The 22,857-nt window shown below is 26.1% G+C and overlaps 6 protein-coding genes across 6 annotated transcripts; 4 read left to right on the top strand and 2 right to left on the bottom strand. All coding sequences in view use genetic code 12, as the record gives it.

Moving 5' to 3' along the window:
* Positions 1-5,625: 5,625 nt before the first annotated feature.
* On the top strand, positions 5,626-8,349 carry SFL2 (Sfl2p; the record flags this gene model as incomplete). The annotated part of the gene is made up of 1 exon (XM_051766636.1): positions 5,626-8,349. The coding sequence occupies one exon, from the start codon at positions 5,626-5,628 to the stop codon at positions 8,347-8,349; it is 2,724 nt and encodes a 907-aa protein (XP_051621910.1).
* A 1,539-nt stretch (positions 8,350-9,888) lies between these two features.
* Positions 9,889-12,513, top strand: KGF54_000695 (uncharacterized protein; the record flags this gene model as incomplete). Its single annotated transcript, XM_051766635.1, has 1 exon — positions 9,889-12,513. One exon carries the CDS (start codon positions 9,889-9,891, stop codon positions 12,511-12,513), a length of 2,625 nt encoding a protein of 874 aa, XP_051621909.1.
* A 202-nt stretch (positions 12,514-12,715) lies between these two features.
* KGF54_000694 (uncharacterized protein) lies at positions 12,716-13,018 on the bottom strand (the record flags this gene model as incomplete). Its single annotated transcript, XM_051766634.1, has 1 exon — positions 12,716-13,018. One exon carries the CDS (start codon positions 13,016-13,018, stop codon positions 12,716-12,718), a length of 303 nt encoding a protein of 100 aa, XP_051621908.1.
* Positions 13,019-13,382: 364 nt separating this feature from the next.
* KGF54_000693 (uncharacterized protein) lies at positions 13,383-15,065 on the top strand (the record flags this gene model as incomplete). The annotated part of the gene is made up of 1 exon (XM_051766633.1): positions 13,383-15,065. One exon carries the CDS (start codon positions 13,383-13,385, stop codon positions 15,063-15,065), a length of 1,683 nt encoding a protein of 560 aa, XP_051621907.1.
* Positions 15,066-15,265: 200 nt separating this feature from the next.
* Positions 15,266-17,695, top strand: UTP13 (Utp13p; the record flags this gene model as incomplete). The annotated part of the gene is made up of 1 exon (XM_051766632.1): positions 15,266-17,695. The coding sequence occupies one exon, from the start codon at positions 15,266-15,268 to the stop codon at positions 17,693-17,695; it is 2,430 nt and encodes an 809-aa protein (XP_051621906.1).
* A 127-nt stretch (positions 17,696-17,822) lies between these two features.
* UAP1 (UDP-N-acetylglucosamine diphosphorylase) lies at positions 17,823-19,289 on the bottom strand (the record flags this gene model as incomplete). Its single annotated transcript, XM_051766631.1, has 1 exon — positions 17,823-19,289. The coding sequence occupies one exon, from the start codon at positions 19,287-19,289 to the stop codon at positions 17,823-17,825; it is 1,467 nt and encodes a 488-aa protein (XP_051621905.1).
* Between the last annotated feature and the right edge of the window lie 3,568 nt (positions 19,290-22,857).

Raw genomic sequence — 22,857 nt, 5'->3', positions numbered from 1 at the left:
GTAAATCAATCTATAATTCATGTTTATCAGATCCGAATATACAGGCTAGTTGGTGTGACTTTAGAAAATGAAATTTAGACATAAAACTACGTAAAAAAAGAGAGCGAACAATCTTTACAACATAATTTTGCAGCCAAAATTCCATCTATGACCCTTTTAACATCTCAACCCTTACAACTTCAACAACAATTTGATAGTAAATCACTATGAAAGCAAATTATTCTATTGTTTAAGTCTGAATAATCGATTTCCTTCAATTTAAATTGAACTGCTCAAACAATTTAAAAAGGAAATATCTGGGTTTTGCATACCCCGTGATAGATTCTTTCCGAATATTTACAAGAATCCGTCCATTTGATCACACATCTGTCTTTATTCTAAGTGTGGACGATGCTACCCTTGTAGATAAGAAATATAACGAGTACATTTCAAATGTTATCAATTGCAAGAATCTTTGTTCAAGAATTCTCTTCCACAATTAAATTTTATTATCTTGTCATTATCTAGTCTAAATAAGTAATAAGTGCATGAAAATACAGTGGGTTTTTTGATAATATCCTACAAATAGTTTTCTCGATCTCGAGTCTTAAGTCCTATCTAAGTTGTATTGTATCAGGCAAAGATTTGTAATTATTATTTATATTAAGTTTTGTAAAAGAATAACCCTCGTATATCAACAAAAAATTGTGACGTAATACATTTAGCTGTAGTATTGGTTATGTATAACATGTTATTTTAATCATAAGATTGTGTAATTTACGGAAAAAAACTACAGTAAGAATGTTTATATTCAAAACATTATACGTTTATTAAATGTTCAAAATTTTATGAAAAACAGATCTCCAGATAAATGATTCCCTTTCTGCTTTGAATCACTGACTAATCTAGTAGTTTTTGATTTATGTATCTACGAATTATTAATCCGCTAAAACGAGAAGAAGTAATATTCAGCCAAGAATGACGTAGATTGATAACCAAAAAAAACCAAAGTAAAAAGAACAAGCATTGGTATTACTAATTAATTACTTTTAGCTTCAGGGATCGATCAATCAATCTGAATTGCCTTCAGCCTAAAAATCATCCCTAAAATGAAGAAAATTATTAATTAAAGAGCTTGTGGTTATGAATACAAATTTTTTTAAAAAATTAATAGCATAGTAGTTAGTACTCATGTGCATTTAATTCCGCACTGCTTTTTATCTTCTGTATCAACAAATTTCTTTCTATTCTTCAATTTTGTTCTATTTTTTAATGGTTATGTAATTAAGTCGCCTCATTAATTTCCTTAACCGACAATCAAAAAAAAAAGGAACAAGGGTAGACTCTTTTGGAGATTTTTTAAATAATCTTGGAAATAGCGTAACTTGTTTGTTTGTTTTTATTCGGGATCTTCAATTATGTTGATCTTTCATCCTTTTTTTTCTAATGATAATAGATTGTTCTTTTAGATCATGCTTGATTATATAGATTTAAAAGGAATTTCTAAAGCTTTCTTTGATATAGCTACAATTAGATGCTCGCTTAATCATACCTACCATTACATTTAAAGGAAATTAATTAAAGTTTGCCTTCATAATTGATCACGATTCAGTTGCAAAGATTACAAAATCGGAATTAGATTTAACAAATAAAACCTTTTTTTTCTCACTGGTTGTCTCATAACTCCAAAGATCGTCGTACGAAAAATTCTTTCTATTTTTCTTCTGAAAATCAGCGTAAAATTCGATCCAGTTTACAAAAATTTCAGTTGGATTGATGAAGATATCACAAAAATGGACTTTAATAAAAGCATGAATATCTACAGAAGTCAAGGGAGGTTAAGAAGTTGTGTAATAAATAAGACCATCTCTCGCTATTTCTCCATCTTTCGTTATTTACGTGCAACTTAGTGCATGAGAAAAAAATTATACAACGGTTAATTAAGGCTAGTACTACGCATTGTTCAAAGTTGAACGGCATTTTATCACTTTACTTATCTATTTTTTATTGTTTTGCAGTCAAACATCCGTACCTCATTTATTTCGTCTTAACCCAATTATATAGAATATAAGATGATTTACTTATTGTTTTTACTCTTTTTCCCTCGTTTATTTCTGCCATGGTAAATAAAGATTATTGTTCTGCCCTTAAGTTTTGGCGGATGTGGATGAATTGAACAAATAATGATACAAAATACATTCTACTATTTGGTAGTGATGATGTAACAATCGAATATAATAGCAACATATAGCGATAGGTACAACATCATTACAGATGTGATGATCTGCCTCACAACTGTATTACTCGATTACAGAGAATTTATTTCTTTATTTTTCCGCTTTTTGTCTTGATACGAATATTTGACTCTTCTGCGTAGATCAATTTAGGAAAAGTCTTGAGAGAATGTATTTTATTTGATTTCAAGATGCATAGAATAAAATTTAAGGAAAAAGAACAATAGAGCAAGTTACTTCGCCCACTGTTTTCGTTTTTTAGGTTTTGGTGCAAATGGGTTAAAAAGTAAAGAAGACCAGTAAGCGCATAATTGTTTTTGACTTACCATTTGGTTGCAATAAATAATTAACTCGGAGTTGAAAACATTTATTGTACAATAATAGTTCAGATTTTAATTTAATTTAACGAAATGAATTCAACATTAAAGTTAAATTATTCATGCAAGATTTAAAAAGGAATAAAAATTAAAACTCAACATTTCTTATACTTAGTTTATGTAGGTTTAATGAATATTACATTTACAAATTTTATGTAAGGTCTTAATGCACTATTATTAAAATTATTTTGTTCTTTTTCTTCTATTTTTTTACAAAATTAAAGTTTGTTCACTTGCTAAATTGACAAGAATAAAAAATTGGTCGGTTGATTTATAATCCAATTATGTAGCAACTAAATCAAAAGGTTATGTTTTAAGTTTAGTTTATTTTCTGTAGATAAGACACAGTCTTGACACAAATATTTACATAGCCAATTATTTATTGAAATAAACACTGCTAATATTTAGTAAAAAACATTAATGTTTAATCTCTCCATAAAAATAAACACTCATAACCACCGAGATTTTTGTTATTTCGATTTGCAAAATTTTAGTTCATCTGCTATACTTTTCATCACAACTCCACTATCTATCAGAAAATTCTGTTCAGGAGAAAGGAAGGAGAAGAATCTAAAATTTGAACTAAAACTAGCCGGAAATTAAAACATTTTAATTGAACTTTTTTGAGAGTTATTGTAATAATAAGGTTTTTTAGTGATTACATATTGGATTACTCAACAAATTAGTAATTCAGTAGTATGGGAATTTAAATCAAATTTTTTAGACTAGTTCATTATAAATAGATTAATAAATGTGAAATTCATTATAATTTATAAAATTTAGTTTCTTTAAATGTTTTACAAAGGGGTAGAAGTTTTGAAATCTAAATTATAACCGCTTAATTTGAAAATCCATTTTGAAAAAAATTAAACCCTCGCTCTAAATGCTGGCTTCATCAATTTTGCAATTTAATTTCATCAGATTTTAGAAAATGTTAAATTGTATCAACTCTCGACTATATTGAAGTACAAAGCTCTGAATTCCTTTCCCACAAATCGGATATGTAGAACTTACTATTATAGCTTAAATTAAGAAATATGACATAATTGTTCCTTTTCAAACCATAAATGTACTATTAAATTAACCTGTTAAACATATATAATTAATTAACAATTTTTTATTTAATCTACATTAAAAATTTTAAACTTTTATTGATTCCAATTGTGTTATTTCATGGAATTTTTTAGTTTAATTTTTAGTTTAATGAAATTTTTAGTGAATTTATATTCAATTATTTTGTTAATGTTAATTAGTATTAAACAATATTTGTTAACATATTTTGATTAAAATTTAGTAAATTAAGTTACTATTCTATTTTGATTATTAGTTTATTATTTAAATTATTATTTATTTAATTTACTTGTTAATTTGATAAATTTAGGCAATCAAAAACCATAAGTGATAATCGAGTACATAAATTAAATTTTGTCAAATACAAATTTTTTCTTCTACAATATTTTCAGTGATTTTGAAAAGAATAAGATTTATATCTTTCTTTCACCTTATAAAGGGTTTTATTTGTATTCGTTTTATTCTTATTCATCTTACTCAAGTATACATTTCATTGAATTTACCATCAAAATTTCATTAATAAATTTCATTTACCACGTAATTATATTATTCAATTAATTAATTATAGTCTAATAATAATAATATTTTTTTCATACAAAATTTTTTTATTTTATTTTTTTATTTTATAAAAATTAATTTTTTATTTTTTTTATTTTTTCACTTCAATTTTTTAAATTTTAAATTTGTATTTTTATATTATTTAAGGTATCTACAAGAAACTTAGCCCTCAATCTTAATAGGGTTATATATTATTAAGATTCATTCAAGTATACTCAATAATTTGATAAATTTGTCAAGAAATACCATTTAATTAAGTTGATTATATATATACACATATTAATTCGTGGATAAAATACATTAGTAAAATTTTTAACAAATATATTCATTCATTTACAACCAAAATTTTCACCACCATTTGCCAAGTTAAGAGAAGATTACAAAAGTTTAAATTCATCAAAACTGACGATTTTCATTATAGAATAATTACAAACCAGCATCTTCTTCACATTTACGATATAGAGGGGAGATTAATATAATATATAAAGAAAGTCCGAGCACTATAAAAATATCATTAGTATTAAACATTTTAAAGATTTATTATATATCAATCAAGAAAACAAGCCCTAATTTTATAACCTGAATTTTCAACAAGTTAAATTTATAATAATCTTAAATAAGAAATTTTTCCAGTTTAATATTATATTTTATTAGGAAAATCAGTCCCTTTTTATTACATAAAATAAATAATTATTATATTTCAAAAATTGATTACTTTGAAATAAATTGTATTCAATTTTATAAGTGACGATTATTAGGTTTTAACTTTTTCCATTGAAAAAATTCATCATTTAAGTAAAATTAGGTATTCATTCAATCAATTACACTGAGATAAAATTTTACAAGATTAGACAAGATTTTTTTGGACAAAATAAAAATCATTATTCACTCCTTTATTCATTAGCCAATATCTATTCTATTATTTTTCAATTAGAGCTGAGAAAACAATTGTACTGTGATTTTAATCGGAAATACTACTCAAGACTCACACAAGAAATATTTGTTGTATTATTATTTACTTGAATTTTTTAAGAAATATAATAGTAACTTTTAACATTAATGAATTCAAGAACCATATCAATAAAAACTACCTATATACACTCCAATATTCAAAATTATATACATCTACTTGATTTAATCAATTTATTCAATTTCAAAATAATCTGTATATAATTTACCTAAAAATTTAAAACAAATAAGATTTACAAAGTTTACTCCGAATAGCCTTAGCTTCAACACGAAGAGTGAGAACAAGAGAGATTGGGTAGGGTGAGAAAATTTGAGAGGGATAAAGTCAATCAGAGTAATTAGAACCAGAAGATATAAAGCAGTTCATCGATTCGAGCGAGGCATTATAGAGAATAATTTGATAGAGTATAAATCATATAACATACTCATAAAACATCATGACGAAAAAAAATCAAGGAGAGACTCGAATAAAGAAGAATGCATTTGTTCATAAATTATATACTATGTTGAGTGATCCAAGCTTGGATAATCTAATTTGGTGGAGTCATAATAATCCGGAAAATAATACATTCTCCTTATATCCAGGTAAAGAATTTGCAAATTGTCTAACAAGATATTTTAAACATGGTAATGTTGCAAGTTTTGTAAGACAATTACATATGTATGGATTTCATAAAGTAAGTGATCCAAATAATAGCAATGGTAATTATTCGAATAATTCAAATATGCTCAATAGTATGAACTCAAACTTTATGGTTCCTAATTTACAAAATGGTAATTATTTTCCAAATATGAACAATCCATCAAATTTTGATAATAATCCAAATAATCAAGAGTTTACTGATAAGGATATACCGCCTATTTGGGAATTTAAACATCTGAGTGGGAAATTCAAAAAGGGAGATGAAAATTCACTAATATATATTAAAAGACGATCCAGTTCGAATAATAATTCAAGAAATAATAGTTATAGCAACGAGAACAATTCTAAATCTCAAAGAAATAGTTCATCATCTTCTTCATCAGCATTTCAACAACAAACAATTCCAGATCAACAACATTACGCTCAATATCCACCTCAGCATTATTCAAATGAACAAATACCGCATCGTCAATTTTCTACATATGAACCTCAACAATTTTATCAAGGTCAACAGCAACCATTCCCACCACAACATCAACCACAAGGAATAACGCAAGCTTCATATCCTATGTATTATAATCCACAAGATGTTCAATACCATCAACCTCCAAATTACCCACCACAAGCGCTCCAATTTGGATATAATAATAATCAACAACAACCTCAGATTATTTATCATCCATCACAGCAGCAGTCAACAGGAAATTTCGGTCCAAATCAAGTATTTAACCCACCACCACCACCACCACCACAACAACAACGACAGCCTGCATTATATCAAACACAAACAGGATCTTCATCGTTTGGTTCATTACCTCAACAACAGCAACAACCTTCGCACAATCAAAAGCCAAACTTAATAAAAACGGGATCAGATCCAACATCTCAAAATTCACAAATGTTCAATCAACCATCGCAACAACAACAATCACCTAATCAACCAGTTGGTATTGATCAAAGAGTCAAAACTCCAAACAATTTCACACCAAATTTACAATTCAGAAAAGTTTGGGAAGATCATGGTTCAAGACAAAGGCATCCTTCATTATTATTCGATCCATTGGCCCCAATGCCACAACCTTCATCTTCAACTACAACCACAGCTTCAACATCAATTCCAACACCACCAACCATAATGAATTTAGCACAGAAATCAACTCCATCTACTGTAACATCAATAGTCAACAAATCAAAAGATCTGGAAACCCCGACATCATCAATAGCAAGGCAATCCTCAATAAACTTCCCACCACCTTCACTGAATCATCGACCAGGTCTTTCAAGTTTGAGTACAAATTCAACATCAACTTCTCAATCAACTATTCTACAATCACCATCTCAAGTTGATTCAAGAAACGCATCTACTGTCACTCCTATCGTTGCTCCAATCCCTCATTACAAAACTAGCATATCTTCATCTACATCGTCAACAAACGAAGTGAACAAGTTCAATCCTAGAACTTCTGCATCTCCAACTACAAAACTTGTCAATAATGATGCCGTTTCCTCACAGCCATCATCAATTTTATCATCCAATGCAACTTCAACTTCATTACCTTTGACACCTTTACCTCCAGTTAGTGCATTTCAATCTCAACCACAAAATGCGACCATCTCCAACTTTCCTACACCATCTCAACCTCAGCAACAAGAACAACCACCAAGACCACAACCAATGACTCGTCCATCTTTCTCCAAAAAGCCGTCAATACTATCAACATCATTACAAGAGAGATTAAGACCGTCAGTATTTGAACTACATGCAGCTTCCAAAGGTGGTAGTGCAACTAGAAATAGTGGTAGTGGAGGTGGGGTTAATTCAAATTCAATAAATGGAGGGGCCAGTGGAACAGGATCAATAGGTTCACATTCATCGTCATCTATATTTTCAAACAAATCATCAATTTCTTCAATGCATTCATTCCAACGTACTTCATCATTTGGTTCAATAAGTTATACTAATAAGAGTTCAATATCTATTGCACCACATGAAATTCTTGATGATGGTAGATCAGGTACTCCTCAATCACCAATATCTATAGTAAATAGTCAACCACAGTCAGCACTGATTCAACAACAACAGCAGCAACAACAAAGTTATTTCACATCTGCTTTTGCACAGCCACAACCACTTCAGTCAACCAACAGTAGAGTCAGACAATCACCAAGACCAACCACACCAGTTAATAGATCAAATTCTCCATTGTCAAAATCAGTATTTGAACAATCAAATGTGAATAATAACTCAACAACTACAACTATAATAAAACCAAACAAAAAAGTATCTGTAACTTCACTACTTGATGATTCAAATTCTTCAGCTAATGACTCAACATCAAGATCGTCATCACCAAAAACTGTTCTACCTACAAATTCAATTACAAATGCTAATCAAAATCAAAAGGAAATAAAACAACCACCACTTTACTTATCACTGGTTATTACTGAAGAAGACAAAAATGGTTCATCATCTAGGTCAAGTAGTGAGGACGATATAAAGCGAAGAAAAGTTGTGTAAGTTACTAGAAGATAAATTGTTTCCAAATTGTTGTTATCATCATCATCAATTACTTCAATCAAATGACAAGATTACTACCTAAAATTAAATTCAAAAATTATATTTCAGTTCTTCAAAAATGTTGTAAAATTATATTATCCAATTATTTTCATTCCAGAAAAATTTAATCCTAAAAATCCCCAAAAAAAAGAACAAATTTTATTTCAATCAATGTGTTTCAATTTTATTAATTATTATTTAGAGAATATTATTATATTTTATATCGTGAGTGTGAGAGTGTTAAAAGTTTGTTTTTTTATTAAATTAATTTATTTTATGTGATACTTAATGTGGTGTTTCTCTAGAGTGTAGTATATGTTGTTCCCTCTCAGACTTCATATTGAATGATATTTTACTGACAAAAGTGCCATTATTATAACTATCAAAGTTGTACATCATCTTTCATCAAATGACTTTTTGTGTATAAATCTCAAGATGTAAAAAAAAAGGGTATTTTTTACCTCATTAAAAAAATAATAATAATTTTATTGCAAGTAATCCAGATTTCCAAATCAGTTACAAATTCACCATTAATATGAAATTATAATAAACGGAATTTTAAGGATAAATAATAATCTAAATTTAGTTACTCAAACGTGATTCAATTTTTCTTGATTATCAAAGCCTTGAAAACTTGAAATTGAGCTGAAACGAATTAAATCATAACGATAACAGAAAACCAAGTATTTTAAGAAAAAATAGAAAAAAACGTTTTGTTGTTTCGGATATATGCTTCAAACTTCATAATCAATTTGAATTTTCCGTTTTTTTCTTGTACATGAAATTTTCTCCTTATATAATCTAGTCTCAGGAAGGTAAAGATTAAAACTCACGCATTTTTTATCTTTTTGTTCCTTTTGTTTCGTTTAAATAAATCATGTAAAGAACTTAAGAGATATGCATTCTTTGTTTGGTGGTTGATGCGTTGTTAAATAAAGTGCTAGGCAGTTTCTTACATTATTTTCTTATTGTTACTGGTTTTTCTATTTGAGTATTTCTACGAAGAGCATTTAGAAAACATTCTTAACTTTTATATGTGCTTAATTTTGGCGTGAAGTGCTTTTGACTAAGAGTAAATTGAGAATGAAGTTTATTATTGTTGTAAAATGTTAATATTTGTACGTCTGAGACTTTGAAATTTTTTTTCTTTTCTTCAAATTAAACAAATTTCAGCATCAAAACTTCCATTAGTTATTAACATTCTTGCCAACAATTAAAACCGAAGACTTTGGGACTATCGACTTTGCAAAGATTATATAGCTTCCAATTCCCAGTAAATTAAATATCTACTAATAGCTTAGTCAAGGGTACTCATCTTCGGTAAACTACTTTACAAAAATTTTGGTAGCGATAAAATTCTGAATCAACTGTGAGTATGATGAGGTTTATTAAAAAAATTAATATGGAGTTGAAAAATTGGTTGCCAAAAGTAGTCAATCAACATCACCATCAGATGAACATATAAAATTACTATAACTATAACATTTTTACATATTTGTAATGATTATACGACATCTGCATACAATAAGAAGATATCATAACTTAATACGACAGTTTTCATCGCAAACAATATGTTCAAATCAAAAACCTTCTACAACCACTATTGATGATTTAGAATTACCATATGATAAATCAAAAAGAATTTTCTTAAAACCTGGTCAAATCAAGAATAGGAAGAAGAAAAATAATAACAATAACCCAAAATCAGCAAGTATACTACGACAATCAACAAAACAGCCACCAAAAGTTAATTTAAACATTTTCTCCGAAATTTATGAAAATAAGCTAAACAACCCTAAGAATGAAGATGACGATTTATTCAAACATATTGCAAGTTTCAAACCATTTGAAAAAACCATAGGGGTGAAAAGATTTGAGAATTTGAAAAAACATTTGGACGACTCATTTACAAAGACTCAAATCTTAAAGTACCTAAATAATATATCAACTACTACAAAATTCAATAAGAGGACAACTAAAAATGATTTAATGGATAAACTTATACTCAATTTTTGGAAAATTAATAAATCTTCAGACTCAAAATTATCAATTAATGAAATTATATTAAACAATAGAGTATTTGAAATAAGTCCCCAACAAAGATTTTTAATTGATCCAAAACGTTCAAATTTTTTAAAAAATTTAATAACTTCTTTGAATTTAAAGGTCAAATATACAAATTCCAAATTAATAGTTTCAGGATTATTATCAAGTCTAAATTACTTTGAAGCCGAGTTAGTACAATTTAAAAATAATTTAAAAGTTGAAGAAATTGAGTTACCATCTTTTGCAAATATCAAGGAATTAAACTTTGAGGAAATATCCAGAAATTCGTCTGTATTTTTCACACCATTGCCTAAAAATAAGTTCCAAATTTTTGCAAATTCTGAAAATGATATAAATGTTGCAAAAAGATTGATATCTTGGTCAATCGATAAAAATCCTCATATTCAGACTAAAATTTTCAATGAAAAAGAATTACAAAATGTCCAATTCATTCCATTTTTGAATAACGAAGTATGGTCATGGTATGATAAGCAATTTCAATATTACAATATTTTCAGAAATAAGGACCTTAAACCAGGTTTGAAAACAGGTAATGAAATTATTTTTGAGAAGTTTGATAAAATGAATGAAAATTTTCTTAATCTGAAACAATTAGATGATTTGGTTGATCACAAATTATTGTTGAATGTTGATAACTCAAATGAAAATGAGTTTGTTGATAAATCAATTTCTGATGATATATTAAATATGTTGAAAGGATCATCTACAAATGAAGCTGCCATAGATGACGATAAGTTTAATTTGGATAAAGTCTTAGAAAACAGAGAAAAATCAGCCAACAGTACAGATATAAATGAAAATCACAGTAATCTTGAAGAATTAAGACATGAATTAGGTAAATTTTCTGAACAGGATTATGACCCAAATGAGTTTCCTGATGTTTCAAATTTAATAGTCGATGTTGAAGGTCAAGGTAAAGTACAAAATAATGATAAAATCTTGGATAATTTGAGAACAGAGTTGGGAGCGTATAGTAAAGATGATGATGATTCAAGTTTAGGCTTATTTGATGATTTATTGGAAGATTCAGACAAATATGGAACAAATTCTATATTGCCAGAAGAACCAAATTTTCAACCAGAGGAACCACCTATTTCAAAATCAAACAAAGACGTTGAACAACATGTCTTCACAAATACCGAGATTGATGATTTATACAATAAATTGAACAATACAAGTTTCACTGAAGGGTTGAATGGAACTTCAAAAGATTCTGAGTCATATTCTGCATATACCACTCAATTCGGATCATTATTATTGAAGACCCCCAAATTGGACACAAATTTATTACCACCACCGATAGACTCAGCAAATCTTGATTCTACTGACAAAAATCAATACGAATTCTTAACAAATGAACCATACTTAATAGATCAAGCGATAAATTTACCAATATTATATAATAACGGAAATCAAATTTTTACAAACAAGATACAAATAAAATTAATTCCTTCTATTTTCAATAACCAAAATCAAGATTATTCAAATTATCCACCAATTGAAATTCAAGCTGATTTAAATGATTGGGGTCAAATAAAATTAGAAACTTTAAAAATTTTATCAATTGAATCAATGAATCAATATAATGTATTATGTCCTAATTTGATTAATGATTTAAAGATTTCAAAATTGATAATTGGTGATTTATTATACCCTCAAAAACCAGTAAAACAAAGTAAGGAGACAGAAACAAAATCAAGTGACGAAGTTGATGAACAATACCAAGCTTTCAAAAATCAACCAGATCTAATCAATTTCATCAAAAACTCCAATTTAAATTTCAATTCAAAATCTAAATCCAAAATCAACTTACCAAATTCTATAAATTTAAACATTAATGGAACTAATATTATTTATGATTTTTTACATATCTTATATAAAACAGACTTAAATTTTGAATTTAATAATAATAAAGAATTAATTTTAAGTATAATTGAAGGTGGTTCATTAAATGGTCAAAAATTTGAAATTTTAATTGGTGAAAATGGTAATCTTTCCAAAACTGAATTTAAGAAATTTTTAAATGATTCAATACAATTTTTGAAAGAAATTTCATGATTATAAACGATTACACCATAGACAATTAATCAAAACTTTATAGAAATCTTTTATTATTAATTTAAGAATTATATATATAATTTTTTTGTAAATACATGTATATATATTATAATAATTACCCACACAAAATCGACATCCTTTTCAAATTGATCAATTAGCTTTTATGCAACTACCCCCTTCCATTTTATTCTTTCGTCAATTTCTATTTTTTTTCATCAAGTGATTTAACATGTTTTTCCAAACTATCAATAGAATTCTGTAAAGCAATAATATCAGCAACAACAACAGTATTTGCAAAATTATATTGATCCAATAAATAATAATATGAAGCTGCACCAGTTGCAGTAACACCTAATAAAAATCCAATAAATCCACCTCTAAAAGCTCCAACTTTTTTAGTTTTAACAACTGGTATTGTTGTTGTTGTTGTAGAATTAAATCTTATAATGGAGGTTTGTGAACGTAATGTTGATATTATTGGTTTTTGTATTTGACGCGATAACATTCTTTGTTGTAATTGATGTATTTATTGTATGAGCTTTGGTTAATTTTTATAAAACCTGGAGAAATTGATCTTTTAAATTGTGTATGTAGTCAGCATAATAAATTGAGAGGAATTTTTCTTATTATTCGGTTGGTTAGAATTTATGCTACCACTTGACTCACACTGATTTTCCTAAGCACTGGAGTTAATTTTAAATTTAACCGAAAGAAATATTTAAATTCAATTTGGCTGCAACTTTTATTAAATTCAAAATAGTCATGATATTAAAGTTATAACAAATCATTCAAATAATATATAAAGTAGATATTCACTGAAAGTTGCATCACTCAAAACCAGTCAGTACATTATATATGCACATAATTAAATGTTACTAAGACCAATATGCTTTAAAAATAATAAGTTTTTAAAATTTAGTATTATCACAAGATATAATCGAAATTTAGCAACCAATACTATTAATAGACCAATTACACCAAAACCAAAGATCAAGAAATCAAACCTATTTAGAAATGTCATAATTACAACAGGGATCATTACTTTAAGTGGAGGTACAATATATGTGCTAGATAAAGAATATAATTCAAGTTTAATAACAAGATCAGTGAGAGCATTATATGTATTATTATGGATAGCTTATGAATATGGATATAATTCTAAAAATTACGCAGATTTGAATGAATTACATGAAATTGCAAGTGAAAGATTATTACAAATGTTAACATTAAATAAAGGACTTTATATAAAATTAGGTCAAGCAATAGCAAATCAAGGTAATTTATTTCCAAAAGCATTTCAAGAAAAATTTCCCAAACTTTACGATGAAGCACCATTTGATTCTTGGGATAAAATGAATAAAGTGTTGAAAAAAAATTTAGGAGAAAATTATGAAAATGAATATTTTGAATGGATTGATCATAAACCTATAGCAAGTGCATCAATAGCTCAGGTGCACAAAGCAAAATTTAATGAAAAATTTGGATCAAAAGAAATTGCTCTTAAGATCCAACATGATTATATTGATAAACAAATCGTTGTTGATTTATTAATTTATAGGTTGATCAATAAAGTTTATGAAAAAGTTTTTGATGTTCCTTTAAGTATGTTTTCAAAATATGTATCTGAACAATTAATAAAAGAAACTAATTTTATAAATGAAATGGAAAATGCTTTAAAATTACAAAGATTTACTGATAATGATTCAGCATTGAAGAATTTAAATATTAGAATACCTGAAAATTATCCAGAATTGACTACAAGTCAAGTCTTACCAGCTGAATGGATTGATGGTATATCATTAACTGATAAAAATAAATTAATAAATCATGGATTTGATTTAAAACAAGTAATGAATCAATATATCATTTTATTTGGTAGACAAATTTTTAATTATGGATTTGTACATTCTGATCCACATCCAGGTAATTTATTAGTAAAATTTGATTCAAGAGGTAAACAACAATTAATTTTATTAGATCATGGATTATACATTACTTTAGATAAAAAATTCAAATTACAATATTGTACTTTATGGAAAGATTTGTTCATATTAAACAGGAAAGGTATAGAACAAATTGGAAAGCAATGGGGGATAAATTCAACAAATATTTTCGCAACTATAATTTCATTAAGACCAATTAAATTAGATAAATCAAAGAATTCAGATAATGATAAACTGGATGTATCAGATTTATTAAAAGATTTTATTGGAGATAGACTGAAATTCCCCATGGAATTACCATTTTTAGCAAGAACAATGAGAATGATTCAAAATATAAATCAACAATTTGGATCACCAGTTAATAGAATTAATTTATTAACTAATCAAGCTATTAATGGATTATCCTCTGGTGATTCACATCTAACTTGGTCAAACTATTTTGATATTTATAAGATTAAATTTAGCCTTTTATTTTCTGGTCTTGTATTTTATTTTATTAGATTTAAACAATGGATAGGTGGATCTAATTCTAAAAATAAAGGATTAGAAGATTATATTGAGATGTATATGCAAAATACTGCTAAATCTTTAGGACTAGATTGGATGTAGATTAATTTATGTAGATGACTATGTAATATTTATTAAATAAATAATTGTACTTTGTAATTAATTTGTCTGTTGTTTGTACAATGCTCATCGAACGAAGTTTAGATATGGTGCACAGAAAAAAAACTTGTTGCAAAATATATATTTACAACCAAAATCTCAAAGATCATCTTCAAACACAACAACCAAATTATACAGAATAAATGGATTTAAAAACTACATATATACCCCAGGAAACAGAGCCGATTTACGTAGGAGGAACAAGTGCATCTATATCAACATCAGATGGGAAATATCTAGTGACACCATTAAATGAAGATGTAATAATAACTGATTTACCAACAAATGAGATTTTCCACACAATAAAGGGAGATGATGAAGATGAAAATATAACAAGTTTATGTATAACTCCAGATGGGTCCAATCTAGCAATATGTTCACAATCTCAACAATTACGTATATTTAATTTAGAATCTAAAACAGTTACAAAAACTTTTAAATTATCATCACCAGTATATATATCAAGTTGTGATTCAACATCAACATTATTTGCATTTGGAGGATCTGATGGAGTAGTGACAGTTTGGGATATTGAAGGAGGATTTGTTACACATTCTTTAAAGGGTCATGGAACTACAATTTGTTCAATAACGATATATGGAGAATTAAATAATTTAAAGAGTTGGAAAATAGCAAGTGGTGATACAATGGGGACAGTTAAAATATGGGATTTACAAAAGAGGAAATGTCAAACTACGTTGAATGATCATAATACTGCTGTACGTGGAGTTGGATTTAATGAAGATGGATCATTATTTTTAAGTGGTGGAAGAGATCAAATTGTTATTATTTATAATACTAAAAATTTTAAATCATTATATACTTATTCGATTGGTGAACAAATTGAAGCAAGTGGGTTTGTAAAATTTTTAAATGATAGAGAATTTTTTTATACTGGTGGATCTGCAAATATATTAAAATTATGGGATTTAAAAACTGGTTCATTAATTGCAAAATCACCAACTCCATTAAAAACAAATGAAGAATTATTAATTATTGATATTATTAAATTATTTAATCAAAATTTATACCTCGTGATAAGTGATCAAACATTAGTTGAAATAGATTGTCAATCACAACAACAACAAGAAGAAGAAGAAATAATAAAAATTACAGAAGTAGATGAATATGATGAAGTTATAAATTTACCAATAATCAAAAGAATTGCAGGAAATCAAGGAATTATAGCAGATTCTCGTTACGTAGGACCAAATAACAATTATTTAGCAATGGCTACAAATTCACCATCATTAAGAATTATAAATTTACAAAAACCATTTGAATTAAAAATATGTGAAGGTCATACTGATATTTTAAATGCTATTGATGTTACACCAGATGGGTTATGGGTAGCTACTGCTTCAAAAGATGGAGAAGCTAAATTATGGAAATGGGATGATACCTACAAAACTTTTAATTTACATTCAACTTATCAAGGTCATTCTGGATCAGTTACTGCAATTGCTATAAATAAAGTTTTAGGAAATGATGAACAACCTAAATTTATAATAACTGGATCAAATGATTTAACAATTAAAAAATGGAATATCCCTAAATCTAATGGTGTTGTAAAAACATCAGTATATACAAGAAGAGCACATGATAAAGATATAAATTCAATTGATATTTCTCCTAATGATGAAATGTTTGCAACTGCATCTTATGATAAATTAGGTAAAATATGGCAAGTTGACACGGGGGAAACAATAGGTATATTAAAAGGTCATAAACGAGGATTGTGGGATATAAATTTTTATAAATTTGATAAATTTATAGTTACTGGATCAGGAGATAAAACTATAAAAGTATGGTCATTAAAAGATTTTTCATGTATAAAAACTTTAGAAGGACATACTAATTCAATCCAAAGAGTTAAATTTTTTAATTCTGCAGTACCACAATTAATATCATGTGGAGCTGATGGATTAATTAAAATTTGGGATTTTAAAAATGAAAACAATTTAAAAACTTTAGATTATCATAATAATAGAATTTGGTCATTAAGTTTAAAAGATAATGAAGGTAATGAATTTATTACATGTGATTCAGATGGTAAAATTGTCCAATGGAAAGATAATACAGATCAAGAAAACAAACAAAAACAAATGGAACAAAAATACAAAATTGAACAAGAACAAGAATTATCAAATAATATTAAAAATAATCAATGGTCAAAAGCATTTTTATTAGCATTAACTTTAAATCATTCAATGAGATTATATAATGTTTTACAATCATGTATTTCATTAAATCAAGATCCCTTATCAAAAATTGGATCATTTGAACTTGAAAACACTTTAAGTAAATTAACAAATGAACAACTTTTATTACTTTTTAAAAAAATAAGAGATTGGAATATTAATTTTAAATTTTTTGAAATTTCTCAAATTTTAATATCTGTTATATTATCTAAATTTCCAATTTCAAAACTTATTGAAATTCCTGGACTTATAAAAATTATTGATAGTATATTACCATATAATGAACGACATTATAATAGAATTGATGATATTATTGAAAATACATATATCTTGGATTATACGGTTGAACAAATGAATCAATTATTAGCTTAAAAGAATATAGCTTATAAGAATATAGAGCAATTTCAAATTAATAAATAATTTTTACCTTTTTATTTTTAAATACCTTATGTCTATATGTATATATACTTTATATGTCCTTTAATTTTTTACCGCCATTTTAAATAATATCCCCATTTTTAAATTTTTGACCTTTTACAAATTCTAAACCTTCACCACTATAAGAAGTTAATGGCATAACTTCAATTAAATCATCTTTATTTTCTAAAATCCCACCATTTTCAATAATCCATTTAGTACCTCTTTTTAAATAATGTAATTTACAAGTTGTTGGAGTATCATTTTTAGCACCATCTGCATTTTTTAAAGGTGAAAATTCTTCATTTCTATCTACTTCTAAACAACCAAATTTTGATAATTCAATCAGTGGGAAAACGTCAAATATAAATTGTTCTAATTTTATACCATTTGGTTCTGTTGGTTTTTGAAATTGATTAGTCTTTAAATTTATACATGGAATTTTCTTTTTGGCAATATGGAAAGGTAAAAATTCTTGTGATTTAATCCATTTAGGAATCATTTTAGTTAATAAATCTACTGAATAATAATGATTTACTATATTTGCTGCTCTTAAAAATAATAATGAAGAATCTTTTGGATCTATTTTTTCACTTAATTCTTTTGAAATTTCAGAATATTCAATAACACAAGGTCTTTTTAATTTATCATTTAATACAATTAATCCAACACTTTCTGAAGAATCTCTTTTACGTACAACTTTAGTAGCTAAATCAAATTTTTTATCAATTGCAAAACCTAAAAAAATAGGATCAGCTACTTTAACTAATGAATTATCAACACAATACATATGTATATGTTTTATTTTTTTAGAATTTAAATCATCAATAATTTTATTTTCTAGTAATGCTTTATATAATCCTCCATTACCATCTGGTGATTCACATATTGAATTTTTAGAATTTAATAGAATTTTATCTCCAGATAAATTAAAACATGGTAATGTACCTTGATTAAAAAATTTAATTTGTTTAGAATTTAAATTAAAATAATTATTTAATTTAAAAAATTTTTCAGTTGATTCTCTTGTTGGTCCTGAAGTCATTATGTACCACATAATTTCAGGTTTGGTTGATAAATTATATTTAGATTGAGTTAATTTTTCAATTTTTATAATTTTTTCAGCTTGAATTTCAAATAATGATTTTGATGATGGTAAATTTATATTAAAACATCCCTTTGGATCAGATGAACCTAATCTTGTACCTTGACCACCAGCCATTAATAATATGGCAACTTCACCCTTTGAAATAGCTTCAAACCCTAAATTTGACCAATTTAATAGCACTTCATCATCTAAATCTAAAGTTGAAGCAGTTTGTTCATTTGGTAATTGAGTGAAAATATCATTTTCTTCTGAATTTTGTTGAGAATATTTTATAGCTTTTGCAACTGTTTTTATTAAATTAGAAGGATTTTCTATTTTAGATAATTGTTTAATTAATGAATTTTGTTCATCTAAATTTAATTCATCAAAATATTTAAAAATTTGTTCTTGATTTGCATTTTTAAATAAATCTATAATTGATTGATTTGATTCTATTGTCATTTCGTAATTAATATGAAGTAAATTGTGATAGCGTGTTGGGTGTTACTTTGAGTTGTTCTTGAGTATAAAAATTTAAAACGAATGAATATATACTATGATTTAAAATAAATGGTGCAATATAGGTGATATAAAAAAGAAACTTAAAATATATAAAAGAATGTAAAAATGCAAATGAATAATTTTGAAAATTTAATTGATTTGAATCAAAATTATATTAAGATCAATCAATTGTATATATAAATTCAAAAAAAAATATGGAATGAAAATAGTTATATGAGTAAAGAATTTAAATCAATAAAAGATGAAATTGATTTATATTTTTAAGAATTAATTTAAACGTTTTAAAAATTTTATTTTATTTTTTTCTTCTGTTTTGATTTTTAATTAATTTATAAATTTAATACTTAAATCAAAATTCTAATTTGACCCCTAATTAATTTATTCAAGATTGTACGAAATACTTTGTGGTAAATTTTGACTGTAGCTTGTGTTGGGTACTGCGGTTAACTGAAATTAAGGTCAATTATTTTGTTTCTATTTTTAGTTTACATAAATTTTATTATTTTATAATGTTGTAATATTAATTGTATAATAGTAAACCTAGTTATCTTGTTTCAATTTTAATTATTATTATTATTATTTTATTATTTTATTATTTATTACCATTTTTTACAGTTATTTGAAAAGGAGTTAAAATTAAGTTACTTACTGTTCAAGAATAATTTATTATGATAAATTATTATATAATCCAAGAAATATAATTTGAGGAAAAATATGACAAGATAAAATAATAATTATTTTACATGTGAAAATAATGAAAATGAACCTATTAATACGATATTAGCAGATGATTATTAACAATAATATGTCAAAATTATTATCAAAACCCTTATGTAAATTTTTGATTCTCTTTAAAAACTGTATGAATAAATATAAAATATTATTATATTTAGGTATAGATTAATATTATGACATTTTTACGAAAATTTTAATTTTAAACGAGGAGTGGGCTATGATGAAATTTAATAATGATTTTCATCCTGATAAAACCTTACTGACTTATTTTGAATTCTTTAGCTATTGAAAATTGATCATGAGTTTAAAAATTTGTTTATGCTACTTATTTTGCATCAAAATTAGAATGAAAAATAATGATTGACAAAAAAAATGAAAAACAAAACTTTCAATTTTGCGGCAGTTTAAAACTTCAATATTTAATTGATTTTCGTACTAGTTGAAAGGGTTTTAACGGTTCATATCCATTTTATCCATTTGGTACTTTTGAATAGCTATAAACACGAGTAAAGATTTTTTGTTCTATATTGTTTGCATTTTTATCTCATTTATATATTTCTTGGTTTCAGAATATTATTTCTTTTTTTTATTTTCTGTTTCAAATTCTATCGCAATATGACTTTATAAATAAAAATTTACATGTTTATACAATTTAAATATTTAATACTGCTCAATTTTTTAGAATTTTAAGATTAAATACACACATGTAAAACTTTTGACTCAAATTTTATTATTTAAAATCTTTGTCATTAATGATTTCAAATTATAAAAAAAATAAAGTTGAAATAGACTGGATAGAAAATTAGTAGACAAATAATGTGTTATTATTAAGGACAGACCAATAGTAAATAAATTTTTACCACGATGAAATTTTAAAAGTCAAAAATTGAACTTTAAAACAGTAATATAGTTTGTAGATCAATATGGCTTTCACAACAAACAATTTCCTGTAGCCAAAGAAATAACTAGTTTAGCGAAGATAGGTTAAATATTGAGATAAAAGACCATGTAACTACATAAATCTAGTGGAAAGTTATATTCGAATGTACATAAAGCTTTCGAAAATTAAGACATTCATGTACCAAATGGATATAGGCTAAATCTAAAAGTGGTTCAAAACTGAAAACCTAAAAATTAATCAAAAGTTTATAGGTTAGTCTATTGATATATTTAAGTACTTTATATGGCTTTTTTATATAGATAATTTGAATGTAATTCCAATTTGAGTATTTGATTGACTAAATGAACTTACAATACTTTTAATCCAAACTGGTCCACGTTGAAGTTGAATCGTGGTTCTTAAACTTATCCAAATAATATCTCAATCATCTCTGAATCTAGGGGTAAAAGTTAGTAGATTATACATACTTAAAATCAATTTCAAACCATTTCAATCTAACAAATTATATTGCCCTCCCAATTAACCTTAGTCAACTAAGCTATACAAAACAAATCTTGATTTAAATTTTTATAACGGCCCATTAAATTTAAAGTACAATCAATGACATTTTACGAGTATTATATAAAATTCCATCTTTTACTTCTCCAAAGTTCCAACTTTGATCATCTAAATTAACACCAATTTGTTCTTTTATCACTAGGAATTATGAGAAATAGTCAGTGAAATTCTGTTATAAACCCCTCCAATTCTTAATTTAGAACTTTGTTTCTTAATTTTATAAAAAATAAAAATCATTCAATTGTAACTGTATATATCCGCATTTGTTTGACAAGTTATTAATTGAGCTGTTTATTTGCTATCTTGAATTGATTTATTTTGTTGTAGTTTGAATAAGAAAAAGAAATGTAAGTTAAAAAAATAAAGTATAAAAAACAGGAAATGGATCTGTATTTATTATAATTTTTTGTAAATAATTTGTTATGATAAAAATTTGGTTGCAAAAAAAAAAGAATTAATATTGGTCTCAAAATAAATGTATTTACAAAAAAAACCATTCTATGAATTTTTGGATATGGACGAGATAAGAATCGAACTCATGACCTTTCCCATGCTAAGGGAACGCGCTACCAACTACGCCACACGCCCATTTTCAAAGTAAAAAAATTGCTGAATTAATAAGTAGCAAATTTAAACGTTCAAACTCCGATCTCAATCTGGTTAGGAATGAATAGACGATTGACCAAAGTCCAAAGGATTTTAAAATCGGCCTTGTTAATTCAACAATACAAAGCCAAAGACAAATGATACGTATATTTGCAACAATCATCTCACGCATCGCGTCTAACAAAATTAATGCATTTTTAGTTGTGAGATCGATCAACAATGAAACAAACACTAAGAACTATAAATTTACAAATTAGTTTATTGACTGAAACAACCTAAACGAACACTAGAACTAAATTTCTTCCAAAGTTTCAATATGTAATTTATAAGTATTGCATTTGACACTAAATAAGTCCGCGGATCTCAAATATTTCGTGAGATCTTAATAAAGATTTGAGAATTTTACAAAATCTAATGAAATCATTGACTTGTTCGTGACTTTAAGATTTCAATTTATTAGATCCTTTATTTTTTCCATAAACTCTTCTATACTGTTATTAGCAGTTGTTGTTGTTTGTTGCTGTAATTAGTTTAAAGAAAATGAATTAATGAAAAGTTGAACAATCTAATAATTAATTGCTCAGAAATTATGAATTTGCAACCATTTCAAGATTATTTAATAATTAGGAGAAAAAATGTAAAACATTCAATGTTAATATAGAATTTACTACGATTGTACTTTTGTCAAATATATTGAATTTTATTTAA

This window comes from Candida jiufengensis (assembly GCF_024610255.1).
Source record: "Candida jiufengensis strain CBS 10846 chromosome Unknown scaffold7, whole genome shotgun sequence".
In the NCBI taxonomy this organism is placed as follows: Eukaryota; Fungi; Ascomycota; class Pichiomycetes; order Serinales; family Debaryomycetaceae; genus Lodderomyces; species Lodderomyces jiufengensis.
The sequence above is the reverse complement of the archived record's forward strand: the minus strand, read 5'-3'. Positions and strand labels throughout refer to the sequence as shown.